Source organism: Lepidochelys kempii, chromosome 7 (assembly GCF_965140265.1).
Source record: "Lepidochelys kempii isolate rLepKem1 chromosome 7, rLepKem1.hap2, whole genome shotgun sequence".
Taxonomy (NCBI): domain Eukaryota; kingdom Metazoa; phylum Chordata; order Testudines; family Cheloniidae; genus Lepidochelys; species Lepidochelys kempii.
The window spans coordinates 25,005,456-25,031,594 of record NC_133262.1 but is presented as its reverse complement, the minus strand read 5'-3'; the positions used below and the strand labels follow the sequence as shown (position 1 = coordinate 25,031,594).

General features: G+C 38.4%; 1 protein-coding gene across 28 annotated transcripts in view; it reads left to right on the top strand.

Moving 5' to 3' along the window:
• The window catches only part of SLMAP (sarcolemma associated protein), a 161,790-nt gene that overhangs the window by 81,889 nt on the left and 53,762 nt on the right, over nt 1-26,139 (top strand). For 22 of the 28 annotated variants that reach the window (XM_073351457.1, XM_073351460.1, XM_073351445.1 and 19 more), the window contains exons 4-13: nt 2,518-2,590; nt 9,400-9,436; nt 11,420-11,482; nt 17,988-18,083; nt 18,425-18,496; nt 20,643-20,783; nt 24,266-24,403; nt 25,038-25,206; nt 25,293-25,343; nt 25,908-25,958. In XM_073351457.1, the coding sequence (XP_073207558.1) occupies nt 2,518-2,590; nt 9,400-9,436; nt 11,420-11,482; nt 17,988-18,083; nt 18,425-18,496; nt 20,643-20,783; nt 24,266-24,403; nt 25,038-25,206; nt 25,293-25,343; nt 25,908-25,958 (891 nt within the window). The remainder of the gene's footprint in view (nt 1-2,517; nt 2,591-9,399; nt 9,437-11,419; nt 11,483-17,987; nt 18,084-18,424; nt 18,497-20,642; nt 20,784-24,265; nt 24,404-25,037; nt 25,207-25,292; nt 25,344-25,907; nt 25,959-26,139) is intronic. The other 6 variants (XM_073351449.1, XM_073351456.1, XM_073351465.1 and 3 more) reach the window with 2 other exon arrangements.

The following is a 26,139-nucleotide window of genomic DNA, read 5'->3' as shown; positions in this document are numbered from 1 at the left end:
GCCAAGCCCTGGGATTGACTTTGCCGTTACTTGAGCTTTCCAGACTTCTCTTCCAGTCATTCTGTATTGAAAGAAAGAAATAGAAAGTCTAAGATGGGTGACTTCAAAGCACTGGCTTCCGATTCAGGGTCCTACAACTTTCTGCAGTCATTGTCCGATTAGAGGACCCTCCTCAAAAAGATTTTTATTCAAATGGTGTTCTTTCTTTGGAAAATTAATTATCTTCTTATACATCCTGCTGTAGAATGATTCCTTAGTTTATTTGGTAAAATCCACATTCCAAATTCTTGGCCACCTCCTAATGTCTCAAGTCAGGTCTACATTATAAACTCACATCAGTATAACTGTCGCTTAGAGGTGTGAAAAATCCACACTCCGAGCACCATAGTTGTACCAATCTAACCCCCAGTGTAGCCAGCATGGCCTCCCATTGACATAGTTATGGCCTCTCATGGAGGTGGATTAACTACACCCATGGGAGAAGCTCACTTGTTGGTACAGTAGCATCTTCACTGAAGTGTCACAGCAGCACAGCATTTTAAGTGTAGACCTGCCTTTGGAATCTATGTAAACTCCCAAAGGGCTATCTGGGAATATTACCTGAAGGTAAGGTCTCTGCAATCTCTAGTTTCAAATGTGGTCAGTGTTTCCCCTTGAAGCAATACTTCCTAAATATGTACTTGGCAGATTTCTTTCTGTGCTGAGAAAGGCATTTGACTACTCCTCCCCTATAGCTGAATATATCTATGCATTCTTTTTGTGACTAGTGCTTTAGAAAGAGTGGGGTTTAAATTCCCAAGACTATTCCCTGCTCTTTCGATGAGTCCAAAGCCAAGGAATTGCAGACCTGGACAAATGTCTTCTGGTGACATGACATACCTCATGAAGATAACTGAACTCTTGCCCAGTCTTCTCTGACAAATAAATGTAAACATTTTTCAGGTGGCTCTTAATGAGGACAGATGCTAAAGACAAGAAAATACTTCTCTAAACATTTGTATCTTGGAACTCGATATAGACCAAGGAAGAATTAACTCTCTTGTTGAGTTACCTCTCCCTTAGTTCCAGCTTCCATTGGATAGCTGTCTTAATGTTGTTCTGAAACATTTGTTCCCCTTTTCAAATCCAGGTTCACCATATCTCTGAAATTATCATAGAATCATAGAATATCAGGAATGGAAGGGACCTCAGGAGGTCATCTAGTCCAACCCCCTGCTCAAAGCAGGACCAATCCCCAATTTTTGCCCCAAATCCCTAAATGGTCCCCTCAAGGATTGAACTCACAACCATGGGTTTAGCAGGCCAATGCTCAAACCACTGAGCTATCCCTCCCCCCTTTAAGCCTTTAAAGTTAATAAGTGTTGATATTTATAATTTGTGTTTTTTAGGTGAGTGATTTTGTGCTTAGTTGACCTATCCTGTGCTTATTCATAATTAGTTTATTATAAGAAAATGTCTCGAACAGTCCATACATTCCCATCCCTATTACCCAGGAGATTTCACTTCCCAAATCTGAAGAATCATACAGAAAAATGCAGATGTTCTATGGATATCTGCAGAGCCATGGAAAGATCTTTCTTGATAAAAACCAAGTTCTGAAGAATATCTGAGAGAGTGATTTGTTCCTGATGTGGTATAAATGAAATATAAATTGGATTTCCTTATCTTACAATAAGTGGTATCTTTAGTTCAAGGGTAATTAGACCCTACTCCTCTCTGTGTCTTGCTCTTTCTCTGAAATGTGAGAAGGCTTTGAAGGGTGGTTTCATGGTCCTTGCTACATAGTTCTACAAGAATTCCAGCGCAGAAATTCTTTCTCTGTCCTTGGATGCAACCTTCAGCAAGTGCATCCTTAGGAAGATCATAAACAAATAGCTCCTCTGTGCTACCCTCCTTTGTCCCCTTGGAAACAGGGATTGTTAAGCAGGTCCCAGGTGCTATAAATTCATGTCTGGCAACGTAGAAATATTTATTTTACCTGTTAACTTCTAATCTCCAGATACACTCATACAAAGCTACCCAGTAAACAGAGGATGGTGTTTGACATTTTCCTTATTCCCAGAACTTACATTCCTGTCATCTAAATTCAGTTAAGACATACTCCCATTTTTTGCCTGGTCTCTCATGTTGTCAGTGTTGTGTTTTGAAATCTGCAATTAACTTTCTTGTCTACAGAGAGCTAGTTATCTGGGAAAAAAAAAATTGTGTAGGTACTATTGGGTGTGGAAGATCCAGAATTGAAACTACACTATAGGTCAGGAATCAGCACAGGGCATCAAGTCTTAAAGTTTCTGATTGGCAGCTTTTTGCTTTCTCATGGGGAGGTATGAGCAGGCAGACCCAGACGTTGGGGTTAATGCTTAGAGACTTTCCCTTCCTTCTGTTGCTCATCCACTTCAGAGTTCCTTGATTGTAACATAGCTGCATATTTCCTTAAACCATGTTTGCACTTCCATTAAATAAATAATATCTTATTAACTGATTACTAAGACTCACAGTATTCTTATTTTTTCTCAGTTACCCATGGATGTATAGTCTCCGCAATAAAACTATTTCTACCAGATGGTATGGAAGCCAGATTACGGTCAGAGTAAGTATAATTAAGTATTTATTAATATCTACGGAAATTAGAATATTTTATGAGGTTTCTTGTTAAGTATATTCCTATTGTAATAAATAACATGTTAACACATGTAGATTTATATAGGTCTATATAGGTATGTGTCGTACGTAACATATAAGATCCCTGCCCCAAAGCATTTATAATCTAATATGCACTGGTAATATAATTAAAAGGCAGCACTCACACAAGTGTGAGATTAGTGGGGTGACAAAAGTGGGAGAGGAGAACATTCTCTTGGTGAGGACCTTTTTATATGTGGTGGTTTATGCTCAAATTACAAATATATATGTTAAAATTGTTATAAACTGTTATTGTGAATGCTTTGCTCAGGTAGATAAAAGCATAGAGGTATGAACTTGTATCATAACTGGAAACTTTGTTAATGCCCAATTAAATTATATGAACTTGAATGGTTTTAATTTTATAGTGGTATTCAGAAAAATAAATAGAATGGAAAACTGGATTTGTAAATTGTGTTTTTGTGTCTTTACATGAAGACCTATATTTTTATGCATCTGTGAGTGTGAATGGGAGTCATTTTTATGAATTTGTTGAGGTGCCATTTAGGTTTAAAAACTGAAATCTTGGAAACTAGATTTGCCAATTTGGTAAGTATTATAGCCAACATTAGGATGGAATTTAATTAGGATAACTTTTGAGTGCAGGGAGCATTAGTTTACGAATTTTAGCACTAATTTCTTTCAAAGTCTTTTACCTTGGACGGTATTTCTCAGATGAGTACACAAGGTAATTCTTACCTAACCAACAGTTGTGTACTCTTGTGCTTCTTGGTGAATAAACAATCAAAAGTTCATCAATCAAGTTTAGATAAAACAAATGTGCTAGGCACGTACTGAACATAAAATACACATGCAGGTTTGTAAGTGATTAATAAAAATCAAAAGTGTGGCTGTGACTTTTGGGGCCCCTTAGTGCCAACTGGCAGAGAGCCTACCATACTGTAACTCGCATCAGGCCTGACACACTGATTGCCCCAGCACTGTGTTGTCATAATATGTATCTAAAAGGTGTTATGTAAATTAGCATATGTAAACTGATGTCTCACTGGTCCTGAAAATCATGGCATTATGTATGTACAGATTGTGTACAAAATTGTGTGTGTGTGTTGGAAATATATTTTTAAAATATGTTTGGGAGTGCATAAACCCAGGCTGCCCAAGACAAAGGAATGTTGGTTTACCTGGCTTACTGGAAGAGGACAATGAAAGTACATTTACATATACAATAAACAAAGTGAACAAGCAGCAGCTTAATGCACAGGCAGGGACAGAGTCTGTACCCCAGGAATCCTTCCTGGCTCTTGAGACAAAGACAGTGAACTTTGGGTAATATAAGGGGAGAAAAAAGGCATTTTAGTTATCCGTGACTCCAGGAACAAAGGGAACCAACACCCTTTGATTCCGTGAACATTGGGTCCTCTGGCCTGGAGGCTGCATATGCCAGTAAGAAAGACAATCTTTGCCTGAGCAATTTTAACTTGCTAAGATTACATTTTTGTCACTAGAATGCATGTCCCTATTTTTTGTTTTGTTTGTAAGTATACCTATCTCTTTTTCTCTTGCTCAGTATCACTCAAATCTCTGTTAATAAACTTAGTTTTGCAATAAAATAAGAATAGTACAGTATTGTGTATTAAAGTGAAATGTGAATCTTCACCTGCCCTAACACGCTGATGCATACTCTCAATTTGGAGACCGCCAACATAATTTTTTGGAGAGGGAATGGACACTGCAGGCTCTGGGGAGCTTGGGAACTGGGATTCACTGACAGTTACCTGCAAGGCCAAGTTTAGACTGGTGGAGTCTTGAAGAGTTTGCTGGCAAGGTGGACAGACTGGTGTGTCAGGAAGCTGACACACAGCTTAGCAGCAGCAAAGCTCTCACTCTTGCTAAGACAGAGTGCTAACACAGAGGCCCACAGTTCTGCGATCCTGAATGGGACATCACAGGGGCCAAGCAACTATACCAAGGAACAATATAAATCACCCAGATTTCTTAGTACAATTACTTACAATAATCAGTTATCTATTCTTTAGTACGTCTAATACATATCACTCTTTCAGTAATTCTCCAAGGAGCAAGGATGCGCTTATTTTAAGCAGGCCTGCTGTTAGAATTGTTTGATATGAAAGGAACAAGTTTAAGCAGTTGTTGATATTTTGAGTTATTGGCTTTCTTAGGCCAATGGGTGTGGACTTATAAATGAGAAATATGCATATAGCATTACTTAATTAAAATCCAAAATAAGGTTACTTGAGATCTGACTAGAAAGAGTGTAGACATTACAAGACAACTTCCAGATATTGTATTTCTCTTTCTATTCTTTAATATAATTTCTGTAGTGAAATCTTACTGCTTCTTCTTAGTCCTGTTAACCTGGGATAGGGAAGAATCTGTCCCACACAGCTGGTCTGAGTGTCAGTAGAATTCCTTGAGTCTGAAGCTTCTTTGTGGGATCAGTCAAATCTTCTTCTTAGTCCTGTAACCCTAGAGAAAGGAATCCCTGTGGTGTGGAATTAATAAGACTCTCAGGTCCCACACAATGACCTCAGTTTTATATACCCTGATTTTCCACGGGAGCTATCCGGGGTGGTAAACTGTTTCATCAATCCAGAGTGCCTACAATCCAAACCTACATCAGAAATGAGCACAAAGAATTATCATCTTACTTTGCAGAAAAGAGCATGCACATTTAGGAAGACTTCTCGAACAGCATGTTATGCTCTGCCTGTACCCACCAACCAACAGCCCATCTGCATTCCCAGAGTTCAGCACATTCACACATCAAGAGGTTGTGAAAACTGTAAAGAAGTCTCGACCTATGACTTGTGAATCCAACTCATAGCTTTTCTGGCTTTTGAAAAAGAGCTATGAACAGCTAGTGCCACTCCTGACCAAAATAGCAAAGGAATCCTTCAGTGAAGGAATCCTTCCTTCCTCCTTCAAAGATACAATAGTTTTACCAGAATTGTAGAAACCAACCTTGGATACATCATTTCAAGATAACTACAGCCCAGTGTCAAAATTCCCATTTCTGAGCAAGATCATAGCAAAACTAACTGAAGGCCAACTACAGTGCTGCAGAATTCCCCCAGGAATAATGTGAAGTGGTCAAACTACATGGACTCAAATTCTTGCAGTATGAATGTGGGAGTTGCAAAGTGGTTTGAAAAATGGAGAAGCACAAATAAATGGACATCTATTGTGGAACTGCATAATTGCTTATTCATAGAATCATAGAACCATAGAATATCAGGGTTGAAAGGGACCTGAGGAGGTCATCTAGTCCAACCCCCTGCTCAAAGCTGGACCAATCCCCAACTAAATATTATTCTCAACCAGCTTTTCTCTCTCTGCTTCTTAGCCAAGCTAAGGTGATTTAAGGTACCATTCTGGGGCTGTAGTAACTTTGGTGAATGGCCCTGGCAGTGAAAGAGGGGTTGAACCAGACTGTTTTTCCTTTAATTAAAAAAAATTACCTGCAGTTTGAGGGGGTGGTGGTTGGTAACTGGCAGCTGTAGCCTTAGATTTCAGTTTTCTGATAGTTTTCCTGTTGCTGTCCTGTAAAGTTGTTGTGACAGGAATAATGGGTCTTGGCTCCCCATAAATGGGAAATATCACCTCTTGTAATATAAATCAAATACCCTGAATACAGCACTGATGGAAGCTATGTGAAGACCCATAACAAATAAATGAAAAACATTTTAAAACAAAATTAATGGATTTCAGAATTCACACATTTTGTTTTTGTTGCAATTTACTGAAATTTTGTGGCAAATTGGTGATATGTGGTGGTTTCCAATAGGAAACGTGTCTGTGTTTCAGAAATTTTTTTTGTCAATCTGTAATTCAGCAAAACATTTCACTACAGTGAATTAGCGTTTTCTGAAGAAATTGTTTTGTTGGAAAATTTCCAACCAGCTCTACTTGTAATTGCTTCTATAATTGTTTTTCAGATGCCATGTTTTATTTTTAATTTGATAAGGTGATGAAATAAAATTATTCCTTTCATGCACAAAAGACATGCTTTTAAAATTTCTGTTTTAGCGAACTTTTTAGTATCAAGTAAAAATACATGATCCGAATTTAATCATGGTGCAAAATCACTATTGTATTTTATAAAACATAGGTTTTTGAACTTTCGTATTAAATCTTTTTATATGGTACTTCTTGGATATTTACTACTATACTGTGAATTAAACATCAAATTGAATTTCATCCTATTAAATCATTGTTTTCTAATGAATGAAAACAATGTACTTTTTTGAAACTTGGTTTAACATGCTATTCTGAAGTGATTCAATTAAGTCAGCATTACTTAGTATAGGAAATTATTTCTATTTTAGTGTGATTTGGTTTCTAAATCTCAACTTCTGTATCAGAATATGGGAATCTAAACTGTCATTACTAGTTAAAATTAGAGAGACCAGATGGGTGAGGTAATACCTTTCATTGGACCAGCTTCTGTTGGTGAGAGAGAGGAGCTTTTGAGTTTACATTGAGCTCTTCTTCAGGTCTGGGAAACTAAGGGCTTGTTTTGTATATACTACGGATATAGTGCTGCAGTGACACAGATGTGCCACTGTAGCGCTGAGTGAAGACATTACCTATGTTGATGCGAGAGCTTCTCCTGTCAGAGTGGGTATTCTACCTCCCAGAGAGGTGGAAGCTATGTTGACAGGAGAAGCCCTCCTGTCAACATCACGCTGTCTATACCAGGAGTTTGGTCAGTGTAACTGCAACACTTGGGTGTGGAGTTTACACATCCCTGAGTGACATAGTTATACTGATGTAAGTCTGTTCTGTAGACCAAGCCTGGGTCTATGCCACAGGCTTGCATCACTATAACTATACTGACAGGAGAGTGAAAAACCCATACCCCTTAGTGACTTAGTTATACTGAACTACCCCCCCCCCCCAGCACTGTGTAGCCAATATAGCTACTGCCTCTCATGGAGGTGGATTAACTACACTGACAGGAGAGTGCTCTCCTGTCAGCTTACGGTGTCTTTGTTAGTGCTGCAGGGGCAGTGCAGTTGCATTGGTGCAGCTGCGCTGATGCAGCATTTTAAGTATAAATTTGCCCTCAGAGTGGCGCTGCTAAATATGAGGTAGAACAGATTGATTAACATAAGTAGCTAACACATTTCAAGGGACCATTCAAAGTGAAGTGGCCCTTTTTCACCCTTCCAGTCTTGTGCGGGGAGAGCTGGGAGGGGTTTGTTAGTTGGTTACAGATGATTGTAATAAACCATAAATCCAGTGTCTCTAGTCAGTCCATGATTTTTAATGTCTAGCAAAGTTAGGGAATTAAGCTCCCAGGCTCTTCTTTTCAAAGTATTGTGTAGGTTTCCTTTGAGGATGAGGACTGATAAGTCAGATATCAAATGAATGCTTTGTGAAAGGTGTTCACCCATAGATGATGTGGTGGTGTCTTTGTCTTATCGTTTTCCTGTGTGAGTTCATTCAAGAACATAGTGATTGTCTTGTTTCGCCCACATAGTTGCTATTGGGGCATTTAGTGCACTGGATGAGGTAGACCACATGTGATAGACATGTATCGGACCCAGGGATCTTGAAAGGTGTGTTGTCGGGTGTTGATATATCTGTTGTTCTGACAGGGTCTGGTGCTGCTTTGAGTAGGTGTGTCCTAGTCTGTGGGGAGCTTGCTTCTGATGATGAGCTTTGAGAGTTTGGGTGGGTTGTTTGAAGGCCAGAAGAGGAGGGCTCAGGAAAGATTTTTTTTTAAATTTATTTATTTATTAATTAATTAAGGATGGGGACATGCCTGGGAGCTGAAATTCGTAACTTTACTAGACACTAAAAATCATGGATTGAATAGAGAGACTGGATTTATGGTTTATTACAACAATCAGTAACCCACTAACAACTACCTTTGCCCACCTGCTCTCCCCCACTTCCTTTCCTTACCAGGCCACTTCACCTTGAATGGTCCCTTGAAATGTGTTAATTACTTATGCTAAACAATCCCTTTCACCTTGTATTAGCAGTGATGCTGAGTACCTTTCCCAGACCTGAAGAAGAGCTCTGCCTCAACTGAAAAGCTTTTCTCTTTCACCAACATAAGCAGATCCAATAAAAGATATTACCTCACCCACCTTGTGTCCCTAATATCCTGGGACCAATCAGGCTACAACAACACTGTTAAAATTCGGAAGTTATGTAAATTGCTCTTGTTGTTCAAATGTGTAATTGTACAAAAGTAGCTATTTCCTTGGACAAGATTAGTTCATTCAACTTTTTGTATAACATTTTCTTTCTTCATCAGTAAAGTTGTATATTAGGGTGATTTATCTAGTGCCTGTAAGTGCATGTTTTTGTGCATGTTACTCATTTCCACATGTAAGTTGCATTTGAACCTTAACAAATCTTCTTTATTTTCAAAAACATATAAAATTTTATCTAATTATATGATATAAAAATAGTGATCGAGGTTTTAGAAAGTGGCTCACTTGTTTGTTTAATTTTTAGATTAGAACTAAAAACTAAATTTGAAAAATCTACATCAAAGTATGATTTCACAAAATGGTAGTGAGCATAAGATGTAGAAACAGTGTTTTTAACTTCTGTGACTTTTCTCTAAGAATGAATTTAAAAATGAAGAATGTCCTAAGTTAAACATTTACAGGAATACTGATAGTTCTGTGGATTTTTGAACTGCTGTTCCGTACTTGATGTTTACTTGCATAATTCTGTTACGGAACAGATTATAAGGTGTTTTAATTATTTTTTCAGTGTCATCCATGCTCCATTACCAAGTCCTGTTGACAAGGTAAGTCATTTGTACTCGGTCTTTAATTAAAAAGTTGAAAGGATAGGAAAAACCTAACTACTTATAGGTGTGCCTTGCATTGGATTATTTTAATGGTTTAATATTACTGTTTAAAAAAATTAAATGTTATTCATTCGTTCAGTATCACAAGTATATGCATGGCAGGCTGAGTTTTTATGGTATGGGAATACTCTACTTTTTCCACTGGTGGTCGGAGTGGAAATGTTGGCAAAATAACATGAAGCACTACATGCTTAGGTAAATCAAGACTGGCAGAATTATAGAGCATCAAAGATGGTAACAAGAAGCTTGAATTTGATGAAATAGGACAGAGACAATGAGAGATTCAAAAAGGGGAGTGACATGAGCAAAATGACTGGTATGAAAGATGGCTTTTGCTGCAGAATGCTCTATGGTTTGGAGTGTGAGACAATGAGTTTTGAGGAGGACTGAAGGTTCTATCCCACCTCAACTACTGTGACATCTACAGTTGTAGGTTTTCAGAGTAGCAGCCATGTTAGTCTGTATCTGCAAAAAGAAAAGGAGTACTTGTGGCAACTTAGAGACCAACAAATTTATTTGAGCATAAACTTTCGTGAGCTACACAAAAGCTTATGCTCAAATTTTAGTCTCTAAGGTGCCACAAGTACTCCTTTTCTTTCTACAATTGTAAATTTTTAAAAAATAAGGCAGTGGTATCCCATACTATTTAAAAAATGGTTATGGAGCCCTTTACTCAGTGGATAAGAGATTATTAGATTAGATTAGGAACAGTGAAGTGACAAGAACAGCATTTATTGACTGTTATATTGAGTTGGTTGACCCTTTGGGGGATGCACATGTATACCTCAAGCCCCTACCTGCCCTGAGCCAAGGCTATAAATAATCTGATATCTATTCCTCTGCCTGACAAACTGTCTTTATGAACCTGTTCCTTTTCTCTCTTGTCTGTGTCTGGCAGTGTTTTTTTAAATTATTATTATTATTCCTGTTTTAAGTATGTATTAGATATTTCCCAACAAAACAAAAGCCCCAACTTAGTTGAGATCTCTCCACCCGTTCCAAATCTGATGGCAGATCAGGTATTGAAGCAAAGGCGCATCTCTTGTTCCCATGAGTTTTCTGCTCTTGGTGGGTCTGGAGAGAGTCGAGCATGATTAGGAGAATGACTTTCTGCTGTTTTGTAGGTCTTTCTCTAAGTTGGCCCAAGCCAGACTCTAAAGCCTCCTTATGCAAGAGTCATTATCCAACAAAGCACTAGGGAAAATTTTGGGGTCCTTGGTATGTTGCAAAACATAGGTAGTAATGAAGCCTCACCCAAAATTTTTGACTGAATTGGTTTTAACTCTTCATTTGAATCAGTCCGTTGTTGATTTATTTCCATGACCATTCAGCCATGCTGGGGGGACATCAGATGATATTAAGAGCAGTCAGCTACTATTTAGATAGAACTTTTCAAAAATCATACTGCAGATATGTGCCTTGCACTTTTTCTGTGTGGTGGAAGAACCTTGTGCAGACTGATGCTTTGTTTAGAATAGAATATATCACAGGTAGCATGGCCAAGTGGTTAGGGCGCTGGACTAGGAGTTGGGAGACCTGGGTTTAGTACCCAGCACTACCCCTGACCTGCTGTATGATCTTGTGCAAGTAGTTTCACTGCTGTGCATCTGTTGCCTTCCAAGCATTTGTCTGTGTGTGTTTTAATTTAGATGGTAAACTCTTCAGGGCAGTGATTTTTTTCAGTATCTGTTTGTGCAGAGCCTAGTGCAGTTGGGCCTCAGTCCTGTTTGGGGCTTGTAGGTAGTACTGTAATACAAACAATAAACAACAATACAGTAATGGTAGAATAGTAAAGGTGCTAAGAGGAAAAAGAACTGGTAGGCAGTGATCTTTCTTAAATATTTACAGATACACTTTGAATTGTCTGAATTTGATGTAGAATACCCAACATGATTTTGATAATATTTTCTTATTTCATAGGTTGCTGCTAACACTCCCAGTATGTACTCTCAGGAACTGTTTCAGCTTTCTCAGTATCTACAGGTAAAATTGGTTTTCTATGAAGACATTCCTTTTTTACTCATTAATTTGATAGTTTATGCAAATAACACAACCAAGTAGTTAATCTTTGGTTAGAATGTAAATCTTTCATGTGTATGTGTACACCTGTGTATGTTCAAAGTATGATTCAGTTAATTCTTAACTGTTAGTGTTTATAAACTGCCTTTTCTGTTGAAAACAGCATAAAATATATGGTAATTGCCCTTATATGGTATCCTCATTTCTTTTATGAATATTTTTACAGATAAATTATTTGGCTTGCATAAGTATAGAATTCTATATATGCACATCCCTGCAGACTTGATAGTGGTTTCATATGCATCTGTATAAACATAAATCTGGTACTCCCTCACTTTTCTTAGAATTGAGAATAGGTTCCAACCTTCTTGTATTTATAATTCTTCTTTGGAATCATTTTAACTCGAAAATTATTAAAGGGCTGCCTGTGAAGCTTTTTAGTAGTATAACCAGAAAAAATTCATAGGAGAATATGAATGGGAAATACTAAAATGCATTAACATATCTGGATTTTTAAAGAAATAATTTTTTATCTATCACTTAACCACCATTTTTTCTTTTAAATAGATTTTTATCTTTATTTTTGTTCTCCTTTCTACAAAATGTAGAATAAATGTAGGTTATGTGTAGATTGGTTGGTTGTAGGAAGAATTATAATTCCTCTGAGAGGAAGAGGTATGTTAAAGAAAATTCTAGCTTTTGGAAAAGCTGAAGGGAAAGGGATGTTGGATTAGCTTGCATGTATGGCATATTTCCTTTTGATTCTGGAACTAGGAAGTAACATTTATGTTCTGAACTGTGAATCGTGATCTGTGCGGTCGATAATAATAGCTGGATTTGTGGAACTGTGTGTATTTTTAGATATGCTTCCCAAAGTTCCTCTAAGGCATGCAAAAGCATCTTGCTACCTTCTTGCTGTTAGTGCCAAATAGTTCCGGTAATCATAAAGCTACTCTGAGGTAAAAGGCAAATATGTGCTTTGTTGCATTCCTCTATTAGAAGGGAATGTGGATTTCTCTGTATCAAACTGATTTGATGGGAAAGTGCCAGGAGTAAGCAGAAGTGACTTTGACCTATAATTTGGACTGATATCACCTGGCTTGCAGTGCAATAGACAATCTTATTTCTAAATCTTTACATATTCTGTTTTAGGCTTCACCTAGTAAATCTTGCAGTTCTCTAAAAATAGAAAAGGTTTAGAAATGGTTTAATCTAGTAGCATGTTAGGAATAAAACACCTTAGACTTACACACTTCAAGGTCAGAAGGGACCATTGTGATCATTTAGTCTGACCTGCTGCACATTGCAGGCCACAGAATTTCACCCATGCACTCATGTCATAGACCCCTAACCTCTGGCTTGAGTTACTGAAGTCCTCAAATCATGATTTAAAGACTTCAAGTTAGAGACTCCACCATTTACTCTAATTCAAACCTGCAAGGTGTCTCTATCAATCTGACCTGGGGGAAATTCCTTCCCGACCCCACATATGGCAACCAGTTAGACTCTGAGCATGTGTGCAAGACTTAAGATCATCCGATAAAATACTGCTCACTCCCCTATAAGATCATCCATCAGATTATGTAAAGATTTTTACAGAATAAGTCTTTGATCTCTGAAAATCTTGTCATTTAGATTTCTTTCTTGGGAAATAACCCTGCTTATGGCAATTAACTTTTTCAGAAAGGTAGTTGAATTGCAGATATTGGTAATTTATTTCATTTATTGATTATATTGAGCATGATCTGTGTGTACTATAAATGTGTACACACTGATATTTATATACATTTTCTTGCAGATAGCATGCTTTGAGAATCTGAGACTAGAGCTTTCTTCTTGCCAGAAGTAACCTCCAAATTTCTGGTACTCTTCAAGATCTGATACATGTGGCTCCAAGCCTCTCTGAATAGAGAAGGGTAAACTGCACCATCTAGTGGCTTGAAGGAGAACTTTTAAAACTATTTGTTTAGAAATTAGTTTCTCACTTAAGCTTAATTAATGGAGTAGCTAACTTGTACTAGAATTGGACAAGGTGCCTACTGTAAACTTGTTTATTCAAGACACACAAGGCTTTGTTCTCACTTACACTGATTTCACATAGGCGTAACTGATTTCAGCAGTTATTCCTTGTTTACTCTGGTGTGAGAGCCTGCTCAGGCTTTTGACTCTGTTACATAATTCATTTATTTTCTGTTTTGGTAACCATTTATAAAACCAGTACTTTTTTCTGGTGCTCAGTTAACATAATTTACGCTACTTTCCTCCTTCTGCCTTGCTAAATGTAACTAGATTTTAATGTCACTGAATTGCAGAACACCTATATTTACCTATGTTTACTTTACTGAGTAGGATGTGACATGACTGGGAATATACAAGTGAAGTTATTCACTCTGAAACTGATGGTCACCTTTACTGAGGGACCTGTGGATGGGTCACAAGACAGAGCATACATAGTATCCAAATAACCCTTTTTAAAGAGGGATTGTAGAAATAAATGTTTCTTTGAAAATAACGTGTAAATCATCCCTTCTGACAATTCTCTTTACCTTCAATTACATTTCTGCCATTTTTGTTTTTAGTTTACACATGGTAATTTTGAACTGTTTAGACTGTAATCTCTTTGAAGCAGGGACTGACTTTTTTTGTTGTGTATGTACAGGGCCTATCAGAGTGGGGCCCTGTTTCCTGATTGAGCCCTTTATTTGCTAGTGAAATGCAAGTTCAAGATGGCATAATGTTCATTTAAGGGAACCAGTTCTAATAGGTACAGTAGGAGGATTACTCATATAATAATGGAAGCTCTATTTATATGATGATAGTGCCTAGAGGTCCCAGAGATGGGGACCCATTCTGCAAGGCATTGTATGTATCCGTAACAAAAACAGTGCCTGCCCCCAAAGATCTTATAATCTAATTAGATGGTAAAAGCACAGTACTGTACTTCCCATTTTACTCCTGAAAGCAGACTTCCATTTTACATATGCAAATTATACAAATATTTAAATTATACAAATATTTACTATAACTAAGAAATCCTTTATGAATTAATGAAGGACATAATAGGTTATGAAAGTTTCAATATGGCAACATATTGTACACCTCCATTAATGTTCATAACATACTGCTTTAATTTCTTTTGAATAAAGCAAAAGTAACCATGGCTAGAAAGTTCACTATAATATTGTTCAGTAGAAGAGTGTAGCATTGTATAAGAAGTCCAGATTTTAAAAATTATTCACATGAAAATGTGCATGGACAGTTTGTGTGGAGTTATTGTAATTGAGTGTGGAAATGACCAATTGGACATTTTAGCTGGTCCTTTGTGCATGCATGTTACTGTGTACATGTAAAAAAGCTGTGCCCACTCTATACATATAATTGAATCAATGTTTGTTTTTACATGGTATATATGGTTGTAAATTGATTCAGAGGACTGACAAAAACTTGTCCCTTAGAGGCAGTGTTTAATAAAAGGTTAAACTACACTCTGTAGATATACTTTAAAGAGTGTGTTGCCTGTTAGAGATGATCCTGATTGTACATTTCAGTGTATAAGTGTTCTGAGAGTGTTTACTCCTGGGGGAATTCTGCACCAAAAAATTTAAAAATTCTGCACATGATATTTTAAAATTCTGCAAATTCTATTTGTCAAAATAACACTATATAATCACGCCAGTTTACCAAAATAATTTAATTTAATTTCAGAATACCTGTCAGCAAGTATGTCTGTAATAATACAGACACAGACACACTCAAATTCCCCCCAGGAGCAGTTCCTGCTTCTTTACCCCCCTCCCCCCCCAAGCCCAGCCGTGGGGCTCCCCATGGCCCAGACACTCACACTCCCTACCCCCGAGCCCTGTCATGGGGGCTTCCCCTGGCCCAGAGGCTCCCACCCTCTTCCCTCTAGAGCCCAGGAATCCGGAGGGAGAAACAGACTGATGCTGGGTCCCGGGATTGCAGGGAGTTTGCTGCATGCTGCCTCCTTCCTTCAGGGTGCACTGGGAACTGCAGCTGCCAGGAACCCTCCAGCTTCTACTCCCTCATCCCCTGGCAGTGTCTTCTACTTGCAAGCTGGGCTCTGCTGGGTCCAGAGGCCCCTAGTAGTGGTCAGCAGCTCTGCAGCCCGTTTCTGTAAGGGGACGGGGGGGGGGAGAGGGAAATTCTGCGCGCACAACATAAGTTCCTGGAAAATTCTGCATTGTGTAATGGCACAGAATTCCAGTGGCACAGAATCCAGGAGTAAGTGTTAAAAATAAGGGCCTATGTAGTATGCACAATAACAAGCTGGATCTAAATTATGCGATAAGGTTTCTATAGCTCTCTAGTGTTAAGTTCTGTAGAAAGCTGAAAATTCTGAGGCAGATGTTATATGTAAAAAGTTGAGGTTGTGAATTATGAAAATTAATGATCATGATGGTGTTACATTTATTTTAATATTAAAATACTTATGCTGCCCTTCCCTCATTTTGATATTTTCATTCTCCCACTGTTTTTTTTTTTTTTTTAAATATTGACATAACCTCTACAATGAAGTTAGTACTATTTTGGGTTTTAGAGAAGGGTAAATAGATTTGAACAGGAAGTTTTAACAAATGGGATAATGAAAAATTGGGGCATTTGGTACCTGTAAAAGTATGGGAGGGAGTCTGGGAGTTTGGGCTTTCAGGAAGTGGTTGAAGGTTTTGTCACTAGTGATGACATTAAATGCTGCTTCTCTTTCCTTGCACCATGTGGGCAGGTGCAGGAGTGATTTGCAGGGATGGGGAGAACTTTACTTTCTAATTTTTCACCCAGCAATTAGCTGTCCCGTTGCCATAGTCCAATAACGGTCATTGCATTGAACAGTGATGGATAAGCACACCACTGACTGTTCCTGCTATAAAGTACTCAGCAGTAAAATAGTTAATGTTGACATTTAAACTGTTACCATGCTTCAGTTAGCATCCAGAGATGAGTGGGGCAGGTCATACCTCAGAGCTATTGTTTCAGGCAGTTGATATTTTAAAGATAAGCTAAGGCTAGATACTTACTTTTAAATAAAAGCTGAAGTGAAAGTCCTAGTCTGGGACTGTGGCTCAGCGTACTATGTTCTGAAATAGCAGTATGCTAAGCTGTACTCAAGAACTTTTCCTGGATTGTAGCAATGTCCACATGGGATGTTACTGTGCGGCAAGCTGGTGTTCTGTAGATTCAGCCCTGGTTTGCAGCACAGTAACTTGCCATATAGGCAAGCCCGTCGTGAACTCAAAATGATCCTTCCATCTGTGGAAAGAAAAAACATAGCCTGCCTTTTTTTTTTTAGTTTGGCATTTTCACGTAATTTAACAGAAAAGATAGTTAGAATCTCCTATATAATACTTCATATTTAAAATACTACCAGGTTCCATGACAAACTTGCTCTTGACTTCATTATATGTATTGTCATTCTTCACACGTTGCATGCACATCAATATATGTATTATTACGCTCTTATTTTTGTCAGATGTAATTACAGATTTATTATGTATTTTAAATATTACTTACTGCTAAGTTAATAGTAGCTCGCAAGTAGAAGTAATAATATTGCCTTTTAAAAATCAGTATTTGCTGGCCTATTTTTTGATGGGGAGCAGTGAATATATCAGACAATTTTTTGCATTGTGTCTAATTATATTTAAGAATATTTATATCTTAAAACAGTTTTATAAAAATTAGTCCATAAGGTACACTGAAAGTCTTGGAAAAACTGTTCCTTTTTGTAGTCAATTCTCCAAACAAATTTACATCAAATGCATAATGTGAACATAAGCAGTCTTTTCCTGGTGTCACCACTAAGTTAATTTTTGTTTACCATTAAACTAGTTTCTACACAGTATAAAAATTGAGTTTCTCTCTTTATTCATCTGTAGTTATAAGAAGCAAAGTGTCATGATGTCATTACTCTTCTAATATGTACGGGATGGAATGGAAGCTGATCCATGTTATTGATTAATATAATGTAACTTTTTCCTAAAGCATGTACTTTAGAATATAGTAACTTCCTGTAAAATCTAACTTTTGAAAGGTGAAATGAAGTTCTAGTCCTTTATTTCCAGCATAATCTCACAAAATCACTTTTAATAGGGCTTTATCCCCAGCCTTTACAAATAGAGAACCCACCAATAAGTTGCTATTGAGACTTCGTCAAAATATTCTTACGCTAAAGGACAGGTACATTCGGTGCATCTGGAACTGGTATGAAAAGGATGGCTTTAAGAATCTAAGCTCACTTAAACAATTACAGGAATATGTATAAATAAAAATGAATTTAAATTTGCTAATGCATTGCTATAACTTAAAATGATTGAACATATGAGTTAAAATCTTCCAATCTTCCCTGCCTCCCCCTTTTTTCAGTTTAGTAGTATTTTGTTATACATTGCATTGCTTCTGTTTTTTCCAATAGTTAGTATGAACTGACCTGCTTGCATTTATATTTTCATCGTAGGAAGCCTTACATCGGGAACAAATGTTGGAACAGAAGTTGGCCACCCTTCAGCGACTGCTTGCTGTCACACAGGAGGCTTCAGATACTAGTTGGCAGGTATCTGCAAGATTTCTCTTTAATGTACAGGCCTAAGAACTTAATATACAGTGGGCTATAAACTGTAACTTTCAATTTATTATAATAAATGAGTAAAAGTTGAAGGTTGGTTATCTCGCTTAACTGATAAAGAGACATTACTGCTAATAGACTAAGTGCACACATATGTTTATCTTAGAACTAACCAGTACTATTAATTGTTTCTAAAGTGAATGTCTCTTAAGGAAGTGATATTTACCCTTTTCAGATATTTAATGTCTAGACTTTTCCTGTGAAATGCAAAAACCATATAAACATTTTGTTTTATTCTGTTAGTTTAAATTTATTATATTTTCCAACAGGCTTTAATAGATGAAGACAGACTACTATCAAGGTTAGAAGTCATGGGAAACCAATTACAAGCCTGTTCAAAAGTAGGTAGTTCACTTCTGATTAATCATATAGTATTTAGGAAAGTTGAATGGCAGTGTCCTCCTGAAAGCTTTGAAAATTAAATAGTTATTGTAAAGCAAACTTTCAGTGCAGTCGGAGCACAAACTTTCAAATGGGCTCACTGAAGCTTCAGTGTGGTGGGATGCTGGCTGGCTGGTAAGGAGAAAAGTGTCCTGGCTCCTTTAAGATTGCCCCCACTGCCTTGGATTTCAAGGAATAGACAGGAAATGGGTGTTGGGGGGCTCAGTTTCCTGGACCAAAGAGCAACCAGCAGGGACTGGCTCAGGTGAGGATGCAGATCAGCATGTCGGTTGTGTATTTGTACCCTGCTCCTCCCAGCCAAGACTCTCACCACAAAAGCAGTGCATACTCCATTCATGCATAAGATTAGGGTAGGATTGGGTTTCATATGTGCTGTTTTTTGTTGGGGCTGGGAAAGAATTTTTCCCTGACAGATTGGCCAAAGCAGAGTGGATGTTTTGGTTTTTTTTGTTTTTGTTTTTACTGGGAGCAGGTTAAGGCATCACTGGGGTAGATAATGAGGTAAATCAAATTGTCACAATTTAACAGGTGGCAGGCGTCCAGTGAAGGTACTTGTTCAATGGGGCAGTGTGGTTCCTTGATAAACTGGAGCTGGAAGTGGACTTAGGGGAAGGCTTCCCTCAAGGAAGCAGTAAAAGGGGGTTGGCAGTCCTATCATCTGGCACAGCGGGAAGATAACTGGCCCCTTTTTACTTGCCGGCCCTTAAACCTCATATGGGAGGTGGTGGAGGTCCCAGCAACAGGCAGAGGCCAAGTAGGGAAAGGGGAAGGCTGATGGCAGGCTTACCAAAATGTTGGGAACAATTAAAAAAAGACTGATAAACTGTGAAGTGCAGGTCATTGCCAGATATTTTCCAGATAAAAATTGTGGCTTAGTTAAACCACACCCTTGTGTCTTGTCTGTTTTCCTGTGTGGCCACAACAATGGGGTTTACAAAGTTTCACACTAAAACATTTCTTTAAGCAATTTTTGACAAACCTAAATTATACGAAATGGTAATTGTAATCAAAAGTTTTCATATTACCTCTTATTCAACATTTTCTGGGACCTTGTGCATAGCCAAAAATATGCCAGGAAAAGACATTCAACCTAGCTAAAACTTAGTTTTCAGCGTTTATTACCATGAATAGTGTTATATTAGGCATATACATGTAAATATGTAGTCAAATTTTTTAGGGTTTTTTCCTACAACAATCAGTGCTCGTTGGCCTCTTCGCTCTGGATGCAAATTTTTCAAATGTAAACTTGAATAATTCTTTGCATCCAATGAAGTGAGCTGTAGCTCACGAAAGCTTATGCTCAGATAAATTGGTTAGTCTCTAAAGTGCCACTAGTACTCCTTTTCTCTTTGTGAATATGACATCTGAGATTTTAGAGACAGAATGGCAAGCATGCTTTCGATAGCTGGATTACTGTTAGGTTTCAGAGTTACAGCCGTGTTAGTCTGTATTCACAAAAAGAAAAGGAGTACTTGTGGCACCTTAGAGACTAACCAATTTATTTGAGCATAAGCTTTCGTGAGCTACAGCTCACTAAGGTGCCACAAGTACTCCTTTTTTTTTTGGATTACTGTTAGTTTGCCAGTACATTGTGTACCATTTATTTTCTTCATTGTTATCTTATGACAGCCTGGATTGTATTTAGAAAAGAGAAAAAACAAAATCCTGTAAGATAAGAACCTACATTAGACCTTCCAAGTGGGACCTCTGTCATATACTAATATGTCAAAGTTTAGGTCTGCTAAACTTGACACTGTACTGGTAGCGCACTGATAGAAATGAGTAGATTTTGTTTTAATTTTTGTTACTTTAATAATGAATTCTGGTTCTCGAGTCTGCTGCCCTAAACATTCTAGCAAATGCCTGTCTCTTACCAGTTTATACCCAGCCGTACAAAAAGCCACTGAACATATTGTTGCCCTTAAGATTTTGTTACATTTGTCAAAATTGTTCCTCTATTCTTGGCAAAGTAGATCTTTAATGATAGTTTAATAGAGAGAACTACTGTATGTTCAACAAAAAGTTAACCTACAATAGAGTAGTGTTTTGAGATATAGCTCTGCTATCTTAAACTTCTACTTACAGAGTCAAACAGAAGACAGTATACGAAAGGAATTGGTAGCATTACAGGAAGACAAACACAACTATGAGACAACAGCCAAAGAGTCCCTGAGGCGGGTCCTTCAGGAGAAAATTGAGGTGGTCAGAAAACTATCCGAAGTGGAGGTATTTAGATTTTGTTTATTTTTATAATCAATGTTGTAGCACTATTTGAATATTCCCAACTGCTAGTCCTTTACTCTATTCTAGCACCTTCACTGCACCAGTATATGTTTGTTGTATTAGTATTCTAGGAACAGTATACTGGAGAGTACTGGAGATGTGCGTTTTGCCTGTTATACAGTATTTTAAGCAACAAGGAAGAAGTTAATGCACAGTAATGAAAACAGTGGAAAGTATCATGAAATGTTATGGCACTATAATAAACTTAAGGCTTGACATATAAATACGCTTATTTTTTGTTTTGTTACTTCTCTTGACAAGTTTGCTAATTATTGCTTTTGTTATTAAATGTGCATTTCACCCCTTTCTTGGCGATGTAGTTACTAGGGGAATCTAAGCTCAGATGCTGCTTCAGATTTTTGGTAAAATAATGTAACGACAACTCGGGCTATTGCTGCGTGCACTGTGCCAGAGATTTTTCCCTTTGTGCTATCTGTTGGGCTGTCTCTAGCTCTCTCTGGAGTCATGCGTGTATTCGCTGGTATAAGGGGCCCGGCCAGCCGTGCACCATCTCAGTTCCTTCTTACCACCCATGACAGTTGCTGGAACAACCCTTTCTTGCTCTGGCAAGTTTACTTCCCAGTGATTTTAGGCCTACCTGTACCTTGATGACTGGCTGATCAAAGGTTGGTCGCAGGCTCAAGATAGCATTGGTGCACAGTCCGAACCATCTTCAGAGTGCTGGGTCTGCTGATAAATGAGCAGAAGTCAACTCTTTCCCAGTTCAGAGAATTTATTGGGGCAGTGCTCAACTCAACCCAATCCAGGGCCTTCCTGCCAGAGGCCTTCTTCCAGACCATGGCAAATCTGATATCCAAAGTCTTGACCCACCCAATCACAACAGCTCAAGTGTGCCTCAAGCTACTGGGTCACATAGTCGCTTATATGGCAGTTCAACATGCAAGGCTGCACCTCATGCCCCTTCAGATGTGGCTAATGTCAGTATACTCCCTGAACAGACACCACTTGAACTCAGTACTTACAATCCCTCCCCCAGTCTTCACCTCTCTGGGCTGGTGAAAGAAGTCCAGGTCAGTAATGAAGGGGGTGCCCTTTGTGGCTCCACAGCCTTCGATGTCTTTTAGTCTTGGATGCGTCAGATCTAGATTGAGGAGCCCACTTCAATAACCTCAGGACTCAGAGTCTCTTGTACTGGGAAAAACTCTCCCTGCTCATAAGTGTCAGGGAGCTCAGGGCGTTGCACCTGGCATATCAAGTATTCCCCAGTTCTCAGCAAGGTGGTTCAAGTCCTGACAGACAGTACAGCAGCCATGTTCTATATCAACAATCAAGGAGGGGCCCAATCCTCTGCCCTACATCAGGAGGCCCTTGGTCTATGGGACATCTGTGTTAGACACTCAATTACTCTTGAGGTGTCTCACCTCCCAGGAGCCCAGAACGTGTTGGTGGATCACCTCAGCAGGTCCTTCTCCTTTCACCACGAGTGGTTTCTTGCCCGGAGGTCATCCATGTCATCTTCCAAAGGTGGGGGCCTCCGCATGTGAACCTGTTCACTGGGCAAAACAGAAAATGCCATCAGTTCTGTTTGCTGCCTGGGCACGGTACGGGCTCCTTCTCCGACACCTTCCTGCTCTCGTGGGCAGGCCACCTATTGTACTCCTTTACAATGATTGCCTTGGTTCACAAGGTTCTCCTAAATATCAAATGGGACAAGGCAAGAGTGGTCCTGATAGCATTGGTGTGGCCATGGCAGCATTGGTTCGGCATACTTCTGGACCTCTCAGTGGCAACTCCACTCTCACTGCCACTCTGCCTGGACTTGATTTCGCAAGACCACAGCCGGTTGCTTCACCCAAATCTCGCCTCTCTGCACCTAACTGCATGGGTGCCGCATGGCTGAACCCTGAAAAACAGGCCTGCTTGGAACAGGTTGGACAAGTCTTGCTAAGTAGTATAAAGCCTTACACCAGGGCTACCTAGTTGGCCAAGTGGAAACGTTCCATTTACTGGGCCTTCGAACAGGATCTCTCTCCATCCCAATCTTCTCTTTAGTCTGTCTTGGACTGTTTGCTCCACCTAAAGCATCAGGGTCTGGCACTCTCATCTACTCCCATGGGACTTAAACTTGGTCCTTTCAAGGCTTACGGAGGGCCCCCTTCAAATCATTAGCATCATGCTCCCTACTACTTCTCTCCTGCAAGGTCACCTTCCTGGCGATAGCCTTGGCCAGAAGGGTCTCTGAGATCAAGGTCCTTATGTCAGAACCATTTTTACATGGTGTTCTTCAAGGACAAGGTCCAACTGCACCCTCATCTGGCCTTCCTGCAAAAGAAGGTGTCTCAATTCCACCACAACCAGGTCATTTTTCTACCTGTCTCCTTCCCAAAACCTCACAAAAGCTATGCGGAATGACGACTCGTACATTGGACTTTAGACAGATCCTTGCTTTTTATATTGAGAGTACTAAGCCCTTCTGCAAATCCATGCAACTCTTCATGGCAGTAGTGGAAAAGATGAGAGGCTACCTGTGTCAACCTAAAGAAGCATGTATGGATAACTGCCTGTATTTGGGCTTGCTATGAACAGGCAAATGTCCTGCCTCTAGTTACTATGACTGCTCATTCCACAAAAGTCCAGGCTTCGTCAGCAGCATTCCTTGCACAGGTACCAATCCACAACATCTGCAGAGCCATGACCTGGTTGTCTCTTCATACCTTCAGTTCATGCTGCGCCATCATCCAACAAGCCCAGGACAATGCCAGTTTTGGGAGAGCAGTGTTGCAGTCAGCATGTCCATGAACTCCGAGCCCACTTCCTGGGGAACTGCTTGTGGGTTACCTAGCATGGAATGGACATAAGCAAGCACTCAGAGGAAAAAAAAACAGTTACTAACCTTTCGTAACTGTTGTTCTTTGAGATGTTTCTCATGTCCATTCTATGACCCACCATCCTACCCCTCTGTTGGAGTTACCAGCAAGAAGGAATTGAGAAGGTGCGGGGCCAGTGGCACCTCTTATATCAGTGCATAAGTGCGCAACTCCAAAGGGCGCTAGAGCTGGCCCAATGGATGCCAGTAAAGGAAAAATTTCCAGCCACAGTGCAGGTGGCATGCACGCAGCTAGTGTGGAATGGATATCCACAATACATCTCGAAGAACAGTTATGGAAGGTTAGTAACCATTTTTTCTCCAGAGCCTACTCTCATTTTTTCTTACACACACAACTTGTTTCTCCACTTAATGTGTGGTTATTCTTATTTAAATTGAATGTTACAAAGGTGTTTTTAAATAGGTAATATTTTTGCCAACATTTGATCTATCCATTTGGCCTTTATTAACCATTTGAAGCAAAGAGGTTTTTAGATCATATTTCTTGTCATAAATTGAAATCTTCAGTATCAAACTTCAATATTCATAAACTGTCGCTATTTTTTGGTTTTCACATGCACTAATTTTTTCCTTATAGCGAAGTTTAAGTAACACTGAAGATGAATGTACTCACCTGAAAGAAATGAATGAGCGGACTCAGGAAGAATTAAGAGAATTAGCAAACAAGTACAATGGAGCTGTAAATGAAATTAAAGACCTCTCTGACAAACTGAAGGTAGGAACAGAACTTTATCTAACCTTCTGCAATTGTTAGTCCTTGCAATCTAACATTGCTAAGTAAAAACTAGTAATAACATTCTCAAGGTAACTTTTTTTTACCACCATAGAGGGAGTGACACAGCTCTCTTTCAAGCTGGTAAATGACAATACAGACCTGTTTCATGAACCTAAGCATTTTGATTGGTGAAATGAGAAACTGAAGCAGTTCAGCTGTCCTAAAAAGTTCTTTGGACACCTATGTTGTCCACATAAAACTGAGATGTTTGTTTTGTTTTACTATAAAATTATTGAAAATAAAATGTAGAAATTGTTCTGGGATGTTTTATCTTTTGTTATGGTTCCAAACAAGGTGTGTCTTGATGGACAGTGGCTTTTAGGACAAATTGTGGAATAAATTGCTGTGGAATTACATTAAAGAAATGGAAATACAGGAGAAAATGTATCTATATGAAATAAATAAGCTTTCCATGAACTTACTTCTGGAAACGGCTTTGTAGAAAAAGGTTACAGATGGGTATTAAACTTTCTTTATTAGAGTGGCTAAAAAGGGAGTCACATCTGAATGTTCACTCACATTCAAATTAGTGCATCGTTGTCTTATAACTTAATTTTTTCTCACATTTGATCAGGTGGCAGAAGGAAGACAAGAGGAAATCCAACAGAAGGGTCAGGCAGAGAAAAAGGAATTGCAACATAAAATAAATGAAATGGAAGAGCGAGAACAAGAGCTTCAGGCAAAAATAGAAGCTTTGCAAGCAGATAATGATTTCACCAATGAACGGCTAACTGCTTTACAAGGTCAGTCATCTAGTCAAAAAATACTTTGATTTTATCTTTTTTCTTTTAATCTGTGAAATATCTTTTTCTTGGAATTCTGTTTACAGTACGGTTAGAACACCTGCAAGAGAAAACTCTTAAAGAACACAACAGCTTAGGTAGGTGTGATATTAATGTTCTTTGCTTAAAGCTGGATTTCATCTTTAAATTTTTACCCCATTAATTATATTATAGCAATTCTTATGATCTAGATATTGCTGACAGTAAGAAAAAAGCATTTAAAATTATGCATTTGGCTGTTGTTTCCTCTTAATCACTGATCATAGTTGCATTTGACATGTTAAAATTGAAAGTAATATCAATGTAACAAAATACCAGAAGAGGGCACTGCTATTTAAAATATTCATCAAGTTTTTCTTTTGTCCATTGCTTGCTTGTGAACTCAAATATGTTTGTGTAGGAAAATGTTGTTTTAAAAAAAAATAATTTTTTTTTACTTACTTGATGGTAATTTTTGACACATTTGATCAATATGTGACAGGATCTGTTGTGCAAGAAAGTATCATTAAATTGTATCATGTGTCCTAACATAGATTATTTGGTTTGATTTTTGCGTCAATACTTAGGATAAGGAGACAGTATGGAAAGCCAATTACATTACACAGTGCTCTACATAAAATACTTCGCTTGAATCCAGAAATAATACCCTTTCTTAATTGTAGGCATACAAGTTGATGACTTCATACCTAAAATTAATGGGAGTGCAGAAAAAGGTAGTGTATCCTAAATAAAGACTAACTTTTTTCTTATAGTTGCTGTTTAAACTTGAACAAATTGTGTTTATTCTCTAAGGTTTTGTTTTTAATATTTCCTGTTACTTTTTTAAAACAAAAAATATGTAGATTGTCACCTGTTAAAAAGGCAGTCTTTTTGGTTAGACTTCAAATCTAGGTT